At 41.2% G+C, this 14,554-nt stretch overlaps 1 protein-coding gene and 1 long non-coding RNA gene across 4 annotated transcripts in view; one reads left to right on the top strand and one right to left on the bottom strand.

Moving 5' to 3' along the window:
- Positions 1–5,422, top strand: part of LOC130164487 (uncharacterized) — a 44,661-nt gene extending 39,239 nt beyond the window's left edge. The window contains exon 6 of the long non-coding RNA XR_008826617.1: positions 4,196–5,422. This is a non-coding gene — a long non-coding RNA (uncharacterized LOC130164487). The remainder of the gene's footprint in view (positions 1–4,195) is intronic.
- exoc6b (exocyst complex component 6B) overlaps positions 1,406–14,554 on the bottom strand; it is an 86,243-nt gene continuing 73,094 nt past the window's right edge. For 2 of the 3 annotated variants that reach the window (XM_056369249.1, XM_056369250.1), the window contains 2 exons: positions 5,436–5,548; positions 1,406–3,869 (listed from right to left, as the gene is read on the bottom strand). In XM_056369249.1, coding sequence (XP_056225224.1) covers positions 3,743–3,869; positions 5,436–5,548 — 240 coding nt within the window. In that variant the 3' untranslated portion in view covers positions 1,406–3,742. The remainder of the gene's footprint in view (positions 3,870–5,435; positions 5,549–14,554) is intronic. The other variant, XR_008826616.1, reaches the window with a different exon arrangement.

Genomic DNA, 14,554 nt, shown 5'->3' with positions numbered 1-14,554 from the left:
GTATATTATGTCGTTTTTTTCACTTTTTTTGCCATACTATGTCGTTTTTTTTCACTTTTTTTGCCATACTATACTATGTGGTTTTTTTCACCTTTTTGTCATACTATACTATGTCGTTTTTTTCACTTTTTAGGTCTATGTCGTTTTTTGAGTTTTTTGCCATACTATACTATGGCGTTTTTTTCACTTTTTAGGTCTATGTCGCTTTTTGACTTTTTTGCCATACTATACTATGTCGTTTTTTTCACTTTTTTACCATACTATACTATGTCGTTTTTTTCACTTTTTAGGTCTATGTCGCTTTTTCACTTTTTTGATATCCTATACTATGTCGTTTTTTTCACTTTTTATGCCATACTATACTATGTTGTTTTTTTGACTTTTTTGCCATCCTATACTATGTCGTTTTTTTCACTTTTTAGGTCTTACTATTTTACAACTTTTTGCCATACTATACTATGTCGTTTTTTTCACTTTTTTTGCCATACTATACTATGTCGTTTTTTTCACTTTTTAGGTCTGTTGTTTTTTTGTCTTTTTTGCCATCCTATACTATGTCGTTTTTTTCACTTTTTAGGTCTTACTATTTTACAACTTTTTGCCATACTATACTATGTCGTTTTTTTCACTTTTTTTGCCATACTATACTATGTCGTTTTTTTCACTTTTTAGGTCTATGTCGTTTTTTGAGTTTTTTGCCATACTATACTATGTGGTTTTTTTCACTTTTTAGGTCTGTTGTTTTTTTGACTTTTTTGCCATCCTATACTATGTCGTTTTTTTCACTTTTTAGGTCTTACTATTTTACAACTTTTTGCCATACTATACTATGTCGTTTTTTTCACTTTTTAGGTTTGTCGTTTTTTTCACTTTTTAGGTCTTACTAGTTTACAACTTTTTGCCATACTATACTATGTCGTTTTTTTCACTTTTTTTTGCCATACTATACTATGTCGTTTTTTTCACTTTTTTGCCATACTATACTGTCGTTTTTTTTCACTTTTTAGGTCTTACTATTTTACAACTTTTTGCCATACTATACTATGACGTTGTTTTCACTTTTTTTGCCATATTATAAAACGTCATAGTATACTATGACGTTTTTTTCACTTTTTTGCCATACTATACTATGTCGTTTTTTTCATTTTTTAGGTCTTACTATATTATGACTGTTTTGCCATATTTTAATGACATAATATACTGTTTTTTTCATTTGATGTTCTTAGCCTCATTATACAATGTCTTTTAATGCCTATGACATATGTAAAAAAACGCTCATGTACCAAACAAATTACATCAATTCAAAACTACATTTTTGACTAGATCATTTACACAATATGTACTGAGGGGGATAAGGAGACAAACATTGTTTTGACGCGACAGAAGAAACAGGCGAGACAAAACATTCAACACTTTTCCATTTATTCCATATTTGTCTGTTGGTATTTGTTGCAACTTCATTAGTATTTTTATTTTATTAGTGGTTTAATACAACAGCGTTTACAGTGCTTCTGTCTCAATAAAGATTTCTGTTTACAAAATACAAAACAAAGCAGCAGCAACATCTGCAGCGCAAGGACTCTGAACACTGTCAGACAAGCAGGACTAGGGTCAGAGTGATGGCAGGTGACTGGAGGGTTGTCGGTCAACCTTGCCTATTACTACCACAGTGCTTTTGAGCAAAGAGGTTGGAGCTGCTCCTCTACCAAGTGGGCAAGTACATTTAATGCGTCCAAAATTCAGCAGCTGAAGCTCATTAGCAATTTAAAGTATAATGGCAAGATCTTTACGATCAGTTCCCATTTCGAGTCTAAATATTTGTGTTACTGCAGGTTACTACTTGGATGAAATCAAATGCAGCATAGAGCATCATCATTAGTGTCACAGAAAAGGTAAAGTAACGAATAGATGTAGTTGAAAGCCCCAGAAAGAGGACTTTGAGTGAAGATAACCCAGTAGTTGCTTTTGTTATTGTACATATGTGTGTCCAGAGTCCAAACATCACAGTGTTGCTGCTTCATTGGCAGGGAAATAAAACTAAACACAGCAAAGGCACATTCAATAACGACGACCCCGTCCCCTCACTAACACCTAAAAATGATACACAGCTAAGGATGGATACAAAACAAAACCCCAAACACACACACACTTCGCCGACATGCACAAGTGAACACAAACTCACAGAAACACCCACACGACATGATCGAATGTGGAACAAATTAAATTCCCTTCTGACACCCACGCTGTAAGTTTGAATCCCTTTATAAAAGCACAATGATTAACACACTTACACAATGCTGCGGCTTCCAATGCTATTATTGCACCAAAGTTCCAAGAAAAAAGCAACACAAAGAGCAAAAGAAAAAAGAACCATATTGGTTAAAGACCCAAAAATAGTCTAGAGAGTGTAACTATATCCTGTGCTTTAACTAAACAAAAGTTTGTGCAGCGACACTACACACACACACAGCTTGGCATATGCTTATGGAAGACATGAAAGTGTGTGCTTGCCATTAGTAAAATGATTTCTATACAAATTAGTTTCTTTCTAATCAACCACACAAACAAAACACTATACACTTTAGAGCAGTTGCCAGGTTGGGGTGTTATCCCCCTCTTTAAGACCGAGACGTCTCTACATGAGTAAAAAATGCTCAGGCAGCATCCCCCCAGTTCAAATATGATGGAATGGGTTGCCATGTTTGGACAACACCCCCCCTTTTATATCCCAGACACTCACTGTGCTTTCATGTGTTAGGATGTGGGAATGAGGTTGCCAGATGTGAGCAGCCATTCAAGTGTTTCAAGTGTTCGCAGGTTGTATATTAAGAGGGAGAAGGGTTGCCATTTTTCGTCGACATCCCCCTTTATTAGAAGATAAGGGATACAGGAGTAACATTCTCTTTATTCGCCACCAATATCTACTTTTTATTTTAGTTCAGTGCTCGGCCTGCTGCGATGTCACAACGTCACATTCTGCTTCTGAAGTCGACCCTCGCTGATGTACATTCAAAACGTGCTGTTACTGTGCAACAGTGAGAGAGCGAGCGATGTGGAAGACGTTAAAGGCGACAGACTGCTTAACCAGCCCGCTCGGTTAGAGTTTACGACAAAGAAGAAAATCTGAAAATGGGAGTTCTCGCTAAAAGAAAACCCCACGATTCCCACGTAACTTACAGATAAAATGAACCCAGGTTCCCATTTATAAATATGTCGGTAACGAGGCTCGACAGCAACAAGTACAGCAACAAAGTGTCAGCAACTGTAAACTGAGAGATTTCATTGAGCACAATGAATATGTATTTCCTAATCAGTGATTGTGATGATGTTTTAGCAGGTGATTTAACGTTAAAATAATTAATTTGCTCTAATCGATCGTTCTCCACAGGCCTGAAATCTAACAGATCCCAGCAGCTTTTAAGATCAAGACCAAATCAAGTTTGAGAATAAGGCAGGTGATGATGTTTATTTTTTTTTGAGCATGAATTTGAACCAGATCGACAACTTTATCTTTAAAGGTCAAAGTTCAGCTTGTGTCTTCAGCCACGCTGATGATTTCTTGTTAAGTTTCACGCAGATCAATTTGAGTTGAAGCTAAACTGACTGACAGCACAGCACAAGCTTGTTATCCAATGAGCTTGTTGCTTGTTTTGGGCGTCATAGATCGGAAGTTAAGGTTTCGAGATTCAATCAGCCAATGAGAAGGTGGCTTCGGGCCTGCTGGCCAATCGGGTGTTTCACTTTAGGTGTGGTGCTGTGCGATGAGGTTGCGTAGCTGCTTGATGACGGTGTCGATGAGTTTCTGTCGGTCTCTGTCTGTCTTCCTGAACTGGGCGAAGACGTTGTTCTTCCTGCTCATCTCCTTCATCCTGGAGACAGAGAGGAAGAAGGGATTGGTGGAGGGAAAAGAAAGAGAAGATCACGAAAAACAAGGGTCTGTTTTAGTGTTTCATACTGTGTATTAGATTCTCACAGTTTGGATGCTGTAAGTACACAAATATGAACTTTCAGGAAACACACACAACTTGTGGTGCACAGTTTAGTCTGAGCATGCTCAGTACAGACACACACATCTCTGCTGAAGTCGCCCGTTGAAGAAGAAAAGGACATGTCGGCTTTAGAGTTCACTATGTGTGTGTCCGGTGTCACATGAGAAAGTGTGTCTCAGCGTGTGTGTTTGTGTGTTTTGTCGCAGAACATTGGGCAGTTGTAGACCTCCAGGAAGTTCAGGGGACCAGCAGACCAGACAAGCCCCAGCAGGGTGCTTCCTCCTGGGCACAGAGGGACCACCGGCGCCTTGGTCCTACTGGCGCTCCGGAGAGAAAATCCTGAACCTGATTAAAGAAGGTCAACCGTACTGTGCCGAACAATGGGCGGGATCATACCACTCTGTCTGTGTGTGAGAACTTTCTCAGGAGGTAATCAACAAATTCAGATTATAGCTGTGTGTGTGTGTGTGTGTGTGTGGGTTTATCATCACTATCTCCACAGCAGCTCAGACTCTACACTGATAATCTGATGGTACACAGATACACGATGTGGGTGTTGTTGTAGCGATAACGTCCCTTTGTTAACAGCCGCGGCGATAAACATCATCATGGCATGAGTTTATTTTGTGTTTGTGATCAGGATGTGCGTGCGTGCCTCTCGCCACATATCACTAAATATTAGACACGCCTACAAATAAAAAATGATTTCTAGCATATACACACTTTAGTATTGGTCTGTGCAGTATTTATACATGCCATCATCAAACACACACACACACAGAAACAATACTCACGGCTTAAATAACCTGTCACAACACCACAGAGAGGAGAGAGAAAAGAGCAGCTGAGGTGGAGGTAAAGAAGGATGGAGCAACTAAAAGTCATTTCCACTATCAATAAATATATCAATATCATTTTTTCCATTAAACGAACAGGTTAACATTTGGGGAAATGTGCTTATTTGCTGTTTTTAGTGAGAGTGAGATGATATTTGATTCATTGTTTGGACAAAACAAAACCCAAAGATCTTTAAACCTCAAGTTTAAATAAATTAAACCATCAAATCTTTGCTTGAAAATGACTTGAAACGAAAGCGGTGTTTAGCCTAGCTTAGCGTAAATACTGAAGGCAGGGGAGGAACGCTAGCCTTTAATCATTCAATCAATAAAATATCCATCACACGTTACCAGTGCCACGTCTTTATACTGCTCACTTTGTCCAAAACCCAAAGATACTCAATTTACAATCATAATAAACAAGGAAAAGCAGCGTGTTTGGCAGTTTTTCTTGATAACTGAAGTGATTAATGGATGATCAAAATGCAGATGCTGAAGATCTGTCAACTAACTGATTAATTATTTAGGCACTACGTTATTAAATTACAGCAAAGAAGCGATGAATCCAAGAACAAAGGGAGAAAGTGTGTGTGAATGGAGGAGTACTCACTTCTCCAGCAGGGCCAGTGCAGTGTGTGGGTTGACTCTCAGGTATTTGCAGGTGGGTTTGCCGTAGTCAGCCAGGTAGGTCGACCAATCCCACTGGGTGAACAGTTCCAGCAACTAGATAAAGACAGGAAGAGAGATGGTGAGATGGTGAGATACCGAGGAAAGATGTTTCCTTTTCACCCACAGAAACACGTCCAGTTTTAGGGAAATGAAATGATCCGTTCAGCCGTGAGAGCGTAAACACCAACATCCTCCAGCGGATCGTTGGCTCAGGCGCTAACGAGTCAACACGTTGAGAAAGAAGTGGTAACCGGTTTCGAAGCAGCGAGAGAAATCTTAACTGTTGTTACGAAATCAGGCAAAAGGTGCTTTTTAAAGTGTTAAGTTCAAACCTTCAATTTGACTTTCTACTCAGAGATATTTGTAAACTTAACTTATAAAATATAGTTTTATGTATCACTAAATAAAAATGGAGTTGCATCAAACTAAACAGAGATCAGTTGTTGCTAAATATTTACAGCTGCTAACTGCCAGGAGTAAACGTTAGAACAAACACACTGTTTAGATTATAGTTCAAAAGAAAAACGGGCGACGCATCTGAAACGACACCGAAACCAAAAAGGCTGTTTAATAAAGATGTAAAGTGGAAAAATTAAATTAGATTTCAGGAAAACACCGCATACCATGAATTACAATAGACTGAATGGGTTGAATCTGTTAGTTTAGCGTAATCGGGTATTTTCCTATATTTGTAAACAAATACAACAACTTGGAAAAGCACATATTTCTCCATGTTTTCACATAAATAAATGACTGACTTTAATAAATAGTTTGCCATGTAAAAATGTTATTTTTTGCGAAAGCTTGTGACACTACAGTGACTTGTTTCTGTTTGTACTTATTTCTATAAAACTATGCTACGGATGTTTTCTAGCCACTGTGTCACTCGACACCAATTTCTTTTCATGGTGCAACATAACGAAGGAAATAAGCAAAAGCTGGTGCAGCCCAGACGTAATGTTTATGTCCTCAACTCTCAACAGATGATTAATTGACCCATTTCCCAGGAATCCACTGTATTGCTCAAGTTCTGGGATGTTTTCAGCTGGATATATTCATAAACAAACAAAACATACAACAGAAGACGAGGAGAAGCGTGTGGAGGTCTGAAGGGAGGAAGGACGACAGGGAAGGAGAAGGAAGGAGGGGGGGAGGTGAGGTTTTCTTCTAAATGGCTCACATTTGAAACTGTTGCATAACCTGCTGCTGCCCTGCTGAACTCGACCTAACACACACACACAGACACACACACACACACACACACACACACACACTCAGAAACAGGCCCAGGCAGGCAAACCTCGTAAGCCTGCAGACGTACACACTCTCAGTCTCTCTATCTCTGTCTGTAACACACACACACACACACACACACATATATATGAGCAAGGAGCCCCAGTGAACTCTGGGTAACACCAAACACACACAAAGATCCAGAGAGAGAAACCATATGTGAGCGAGGGATGAGAGAAGAGGAGGAGAGGGAGGGAAAGGAGTACAGAGGGATGGAGAGCGAAACCACATGTGGGAGACAGAGAGAAAATAAGAGAGAGTAAAGATGGAAAGAGACGCAGATGGAGAGAAATGGATAACAGCAGAGAGAGAGAGAGGAGGGAGGGAGGGCAGATGAAGATGGATAGATAAGAGTGAGGGTAGAGGATGGACGAGTGATAGGAGATGGAGGTGCGCCATTAGACAAACAGGAAGCAGACAGACGGGGACAGGCGTTGTCGGCGTGGCGCACGTTCAAAGTTTGAAGAGGGATAAAAAAAAAAAAAAAAGTAGAATTTGAGTTTTTTTTTTTTCCTGTCAATGTCACTGTCATCATTTAGAAAAGTGCTGGGTCGTGCTGCTGCGCGGTCGACACCATGGCGCCTATTTCACTCGTTCAACAGGAAACAATCGGCTGCGTTCACTCGACCAATTGTGGCGACAAACGATTTGATTCGGACATTTAACGTCACTCATTAAGAATTACAGAAGTTAAAATCTAAAGGTTTTGGACTTGACTTCAGTCGGACTGACACTCTGTATCAATATCTGTGATTCAGCTCCAGGTTTTTCTTGGTATTGGATTGAAAACAACAAATTTTGTCGTATCATTCAACCCTACATTAATTTCCCGCCATTTCCCATAATTCCACACGACAATATTTACAGAAGGAGAACAATGTGTGTCGCTAAAAGAATCGTCTCTTTAAACTGATCCAGACGAGACTGTGTGTCTAATACTGAACAATTTAACAACTTCCATTAGGTTCAATTGATTTCTTTAGAGTTTCAATCAGTTATTTACCTATTATTATTATTATTATTATTATTATAAATATAAACCATCGTTATGGCTAAACTCCTAAATTTAAACCCTAACAATCATGTATTTGCAGAATTTTGTGGAAATTCACTTTTTCTTTTCAGGACATTCTGCTGAAACATATTTATGTAACAAAACTGTAAAATAAACATAAACTAGTGTCACCTTTTTAACTTTTTCTTTTCTAACAGTTTGAGGATTGAATGGTCAAATGTGTCTCAAGAAGCTGAGAGAGTTTTCTCTATTGTGATTGGTGTAAATTCAACAAGAGGTCAGGGCTTTTACCTGACTTCACCTCATCACAGTCATTCATGAAAACAGGAAGTGTCCTAAATATTTTCAGCGTCCACCAACGAGTTATAAAAACCGATGTTTCCTCTAAATCTGGCTTTGGTGGGAGACTGCAAGACGAATGGTTCATTTGGACTTCCTGATCTTTTCCTCCCTCCCTCCCTCCCTCCCTCCCTCTCCCACCATCCCCTATCACTGTTTTCTTCTCCTCCTTCCCTTCCTCCCTCTGGTCCTTTCACTTCTGTATTCATCGCTCGCTCTCTCTCCTTTGTCCCCGAGTTCACCCTTGCACGGCCGAGGTTTGACCTGCTAATCCTCCCATATAAACAAGTACAAACACACACACACACACACACACGCTGCACGATAACAGGCAGCGTGTGAACGCACAAACAGGTATACACACAAATAAAGGCAGTTACATAAAGCACAAACATCATCTGTCTGTGAAGTTATGTGAACAAATATGTCAGTTAATTAGGTGCAGATACATGAGAAAGTGTGTGTGTGTGACACAGTTTTAATGGTGTTTGTCAGAATGTTATTATCTGCTTATGTGCAGGCAGTTATTGGAGTGTGTGTGTCTGAAAGGTAAATTTAAGGTGAAGGTACCAGATAAAGATACTGTAGCTGTGTGTTTAGAGGAAATAACCCTGAAAAGCTGCATTAACACACACACACACACACACACACACACACACACACACACACACAGGCTGGTAGCCGAGGTCCATGAGATTTTCATGTTATCTAAGACGATCGTTGCCTTTACTCTGGAATCACACTCAGCACATCTCTCTCTCTCTGTGTCAGTCTCTCTCTCTCAGTCAGTCTCTCTCTCTCTCTCTGTGTCAGTCTCTCTCTCTCTCTCTGTGTCAGTCTCTCTCTCTCTCTCTGTGTCAGTCAGTCTCTCTCTCTCAGTCTCAGTCTCTCTCTCTGTCAGTCTCTCTCTCTGTCAGTCTCTCTGTGTCAGTCTCTCTCTCTCAGTCAGTCTCTCTCTCTGTCAGTCTCTCTCTCTGTCAGTCTCTCTCTCTCTCTCTCTCTCTGTCAGTCTCTCTCCCTCTCTCTCTGTGTCAGTCTCTCTCTCTCTCAGTCAGTCTCTCCCTCTCTCTCAGTCAGTCTCTCTCTCTCTCAGTCTCTCTGTGTCAGTCTCTCTCTCTCTCAGTCAGTCTCTCCCTCTCTCTCAGTCAGTCTCTCTCTCTCAGTCAGTCAGTCTCTCTCTCTCTCTATCTCTCTCTCTCTCTCCTATCAGAGATAACAGAAAACAAATGCTCAACAAAAAGATTCTCACCGGGATTGAAGATGAAAGAGGGAAGGAGAAAAAAGAGAATGAGAGGAGTTAAGGAACAAAAGAAAACGAAGGAAAGAAGAGAGGGAGGAGAGTGAACAATAAGAAGAGATGGGAAGGAAAGAAAAGAGAGGAGAGATAAGATAGATGAGAGTTCAAGATGAGAAAGATGAAAGAATGGGGGGGAGGTAAGGAGGTGAAAGAGGAGAGGAGAAGAGTGATGAGATGAGAGAATGAGAAAAGAAAATGAGAAGGGCAAAAGAAAACAGACAGGAAGGCAGATAAAAGAGAAGAAGAAAGGAGATGACAGAAATGATAGGAGAGTGAAGATGGGAGAAACAGAAGAAGAAGAAAAGGGGGATGAAAGAAGATGAACTGATTGAAAAGAGAAGAGATAAAGTGAAGAGGAGAGGAGGAGTATGGTGGAGGTGAAGAAGGAAAGGAAACAAGGAAAGAAGATGAGGAGATTCAAGGTAAGAAGAAGAGAAAGATGAAAGAAAAGGGAGAAGATGAGAAGAGGAAAAGGAGAGATGAAGCAAGATGAGAAAGGAAGAGAGAAGAAGAGATAGAAAGGGAGAAGGAGAGAGGGAGTTTTGGGTGAACTTGAGGTCAGTAGGTAAATTTGGATGGAGGGAGGGAGGGAACAAACAGTAGGAGAAGTGCAACAAGAAGGGAGGGGGAGGAGGAGGAGGAGGAGGAGGAGAGGAAGATAAGACTGATGGAAATGGAAGAGAAACGAAGAAGAAGAAAAAAAGAAAAAGAAAAGAGAGAGCGTGGGCTTTCCAAAAAAACGAGCCACACGCGAGCCAGCAGGTCCTCCTGGCAAACACACACACACACACACACACACCTGACCCCCGATTCACCCTGAACACACACACACACACACACACACACACACACACACACACAGAGAAAGAAACAGGTCTCTCTCTTCACCTCTCGCTGAACTTCTCTCTCCGTCTCGCTCCCCCTCTCTCACCTCGCCATGACCTCCCCCGTGCTATCGCTCCTGTCTCCGCACACACGCACACACACACACACACACACACACACACACACACACACACACACACAGAGATTATTGCTTCCTCTTATTCTTCTGGGGGACGAGCAGAAAAACAAAGTGACGTGTTACCCTCACATTTCTTGTTTGTTTTCTCCCATTTCTCCTCCGCTAATGGGGTTCGTTCTCTCTCTCTCTCTCTCTCTCTCCATCCCCCACTCCCTCTCTTTTTGTGTCTACTTTCTCTCTCTCTTTCTCCCCCTTATTCTCATTCAATCCATCACTCCTTCCTCTCTCCCCCACTCGCCCTCCATTTTGAACATCCCTTCTTTCTTCTCCTTTTTCATTTTTCTCACCTTCTCTAACTTTACTCCTTCTTTTCTTCCCTTTTTCATTTCCTTGCTTTCTTTCCCTCCATTTGCTCTTCTCCCCTTCTTCCTCCTCCCCTCTTTACTTTCTACTCATTCTCTCCATTTCAACTTTATTCCTGTTTCTATCTCTCTGTTCCTTCTTCTCTTCCTCTCCTTATGTCCTTATTCTCTTCCCAGCTCCTCTCCTCCTTTTCTTTCTACTCCTGTCATTTTCTCTTCCCATCTCTCCATCCCTCCTTACCTCTCTCTCACCCTCCTCTCCTCTTCTTCTCCCTCACCTCCCCCTTTTGCCTCGTCTTCCTCCTCTTCTGTTTGCCTCAGTTTCCATCTCTCCATCCGTTCTTTACTCCCCCCTTTATCTCCCCCTCTCTCCCTAACTCCTGTCCCTTCTCTTTGTGTCTTTCCATCATTATCTAATGGAGAGATTTCTCTTGCTCTCCTTATCTTCTTCACCTCCTCCTCCTCCTCATTTCTTTCTCTCCTCCGCCTTTGTTCTTTCCATTTTCCTCATTCTCTCCATTTAAGCTTCACTTCTCCTTCACTCATCCCTCCTTTCTTTCCCTCTCTATCTAGACGTTGCACTTCTCCCAATTCTCCCCCTCTTTTTCTCAATCTCACCATCCTTCCTTTCTCTTTCTCTCTCTCCATCCATACCTCCTCCTCCTCCTCAGTGTTTAGCAGACTTGTTAATGGTTATTCCGGCTGTGGGCAGGATTTATTTGTTTAGGACCTTCGGGGAATTGCTGTGTTCCCGTTCCTAATGGCCAAACGTCAGGGTCACCCAGAATTCATCATGTTTACACTCTGCGCTCACACACACACACACACACACACACACACACACACACACACAGAGAGAGAGGTTTTGATTATGTAATGTTTCTGCTATGAAGGAAAGAAATTTGTGACTAAACACCCTGCACCGAAGATCGTTTATCTCGACCAAAGAGGGAAGAAATAAAAACGATGATGAAATCTTCTCGATTTCATCATTTAGGATAAGTCACATTTTCAAACTACTTCTTCTTCTTCTTTTCCTCCCCGCATTCCTTCACTCCTTCTTACCCCTCCATTATCCATCCCTTCCACTCCTCTCACAGCTCTCCTAGCTGTCCGTCTCTTCTTTAAATCTGACAGGGAGGAGGTCAAAGGTCACTAAAAGCAAGGAAAGTGGATTTGACTTTTATCAAGAAAACGCAGCCGTTTTGGCACCCGTCCATCTCCACCTCCATCCATCCATCTCTACCTCCATCCGTCCATCTCTACCTCCATCCATCCATCCATCCACTGCAATTTTAAGAGATCTGAGTATTTTAAACATTGATTCATCTGCTAATCACTTTCTCAATTAAGTCTTTGGTCTTTAAACCATCAAGAAATAACCAGGAAAAAGTTCCCATCACAGTTTCGCCCGAGGTGTTTTCTTCCAGCGCCTCGTTGTGTTTGACCAACAACAGCACGACAAAGAGAAGCAGGAAAAAATTAGGTAAATGATGATTAATGATCAATAGTTGTCACTTGGCTTTAATTAAAACAGGATCCATGCAGTTTCTGTCTCATTCTGCCTCTTGGTGCTTCCAGATCAGACGAGTTCAGAGGTCACCAAAAGCAAAGAAACCGCCGCCATGGAGGAAAATAAAAAAAGTTCACTTTGACACCTGTCCCTCATCACTCATCACTAAACCCTCACTCGAGTTCAAAGGTCACCACCGGCACACACAGACCAAACTGACACCTGTCAATCACGCCTCTTTCTCGCCGTCTGCCCGGAGTGTGTTTAAGGTCAAAAAGAAAAAGAAGAAAGAGAAGAAAAAGGTCCCGCTTGTTTGCGGAGGAAAATAAAGACGGAGCATTTTGACACCTGTCCATCACAGCGGTCACCTCCTTCCAACGAGAGGCTTTTACCTTTTATCAGGAAGAAACAACAACAGATGCCTCTCCTTCCCTACCTGCTTCTGTCTCTGTCTCTCTTTGCTTACATCTCTCCATCTCCCTCTCAGGGTTCAAAGGTCACTTAAAAAGGCCAGGAAAAAAAAAAAAAGATAAGTTTGACACCTGCCTATCAGTGTCAGGGGGGGGGGGGCCGCCACAGTTTTCTGGGACAAAGGTCTCAGAAAACAATGATAAACTTGTGTGACCTGATTAAGACGCTCTCTACAACAGAAAATATCATTCTTTAAAATGTTATTTATTAAGTTTAAAGTGTGTATTAAATCTCATGAATGCATTATTAGGCTTTACAGGCATATTTTCTGTACTCTAAAGCCTGAAGATGTCACTTTGCTTTAATGTTAGGATTAAGAAAAGCTGAACCATCTACAGTTAAACAAATTAATTATTATCTATCATATAAATAAATACATTTTCTCAATCAATCAACTGATTCTTCCATGTTCCGTCATCTCAAATGTGTAAGTTCTTTTTTGGGTTTAAAGAAATGACCATCATGATTTTTGAGGAGCCCGGGTGATGATGTTGTATCCAGGCAACAGACACAAACCCAAACATGTTAAAAATGACAATAATATAAAAGAGAGAAAATCGTCTGGGAAGCTGGAGGTTTGTTGTAACCAGGTCAGAAACATCAGCCGACTGACAACCCGCAGCAAAAAAAGGATTTTACACTTAACCCCAAAACTCCGCTCTTGACCTCTGAAAGCAAGAGGTCAAAGGTCATATCTAGAGGTTATCGTGGCAACGCTGTCCGGCTACTGGCGCTTGTGTGTCTGACAGACACTCCAACAAACAACAGAGACGTTCTCACACTTTCCTCTTCTCCTCTCTGTGTCCGGCAGCGATTGTTTTTGACGTCACATTTCCAGTGTGCGAAACGTCCGTCATCACTTACAACGACAACACAAACTTACATCCTGCGGCTCGAACCGAATCACTCCATCTTCAACTATGACCGGAATGAAGTTAAGCTTGGATGTTTATCGCTTTTTTGCAACAGGGAACTAATTTCTCTTTCTTACCAGAGGGGCTCAAAATTTAAATTTAAACCAAAAGCTTGTATCTTTGTACATCTGCCTTCAGCCTCATTTCCACGACCGCAGCGCACGGCTGCCAGTAACCACAACACAGCGCCGCCTCCACCGTGATGCCGCTTCAGTGCACATGCCGCGCTTTATTAATCAGCGGTGGGTCGACTGCTCGTCACGTGCTGGGTAATAAAATGCAGCAGGATAAAGATAAAATCATGGCACTTAACTGCTCCCTGTAGGGACGCCAGCTTTTGTGTTGTTCCCCTGCGCAGAGAGGTCAGAGGTCAGCTACAGAGCAGCACCACTGGAACTTGCTCAAGGGCACTTTTCAGCAGGCTGGAGGATTTCCACACAGGAGCACAAAGCTCCTGTAAGTCAATACAAACATTTCAAAATAAGAGTCCTGCCTGTGTCGCTTTATTTTGTAGTAAGTAATCAGGGATTATTAAAGTCGAGCAGGATGGTTGGAGACAGAAGAGTTAAAGTATAGTTGACTGGGTTTGACCACGCTGTGCACCAATCACTCCTTATTTACTATATCGTGTTGCTTCTATATTTTGCAATTTAAATTTAATTTAGATATTTAAACTTTTAAATATATTTCACTGTATAATATATAATATAATTCTCTCCTTTCTACCATAATCAATGTTAAACTGAATCTATATTTGTGCCGATGAGACCTTATTAATCCGATCGAGTATCGACCACACATTATAATACCATTTCACTGTCACCATGACAACAAATTAATCAATTAATCAGTCCGGAATAGTCGAAACACGACGCAGACCTGACGTTTTCTT

This window comes from Seriola aureovittata, chromosome 23 (assembly GCF_021018895.1).
Source record: "Seriola aureovittata isolate HTS-2021-v1 ecotype China chromosome 23, ASM2101889v1, whole genome shotgun sequence".
In the NCBI taxonomy this organism is placed as follows: Eukaryota; Metazoa; Chordata; class Actinopteri; order Carangiformes; family Carangidae; genus Seriola; species Seriola aureovittata.
Note: the sequence above shows the minus strand (reverse complement) of the source record. Positions and strands in the feature narration are given on the sequence as shown.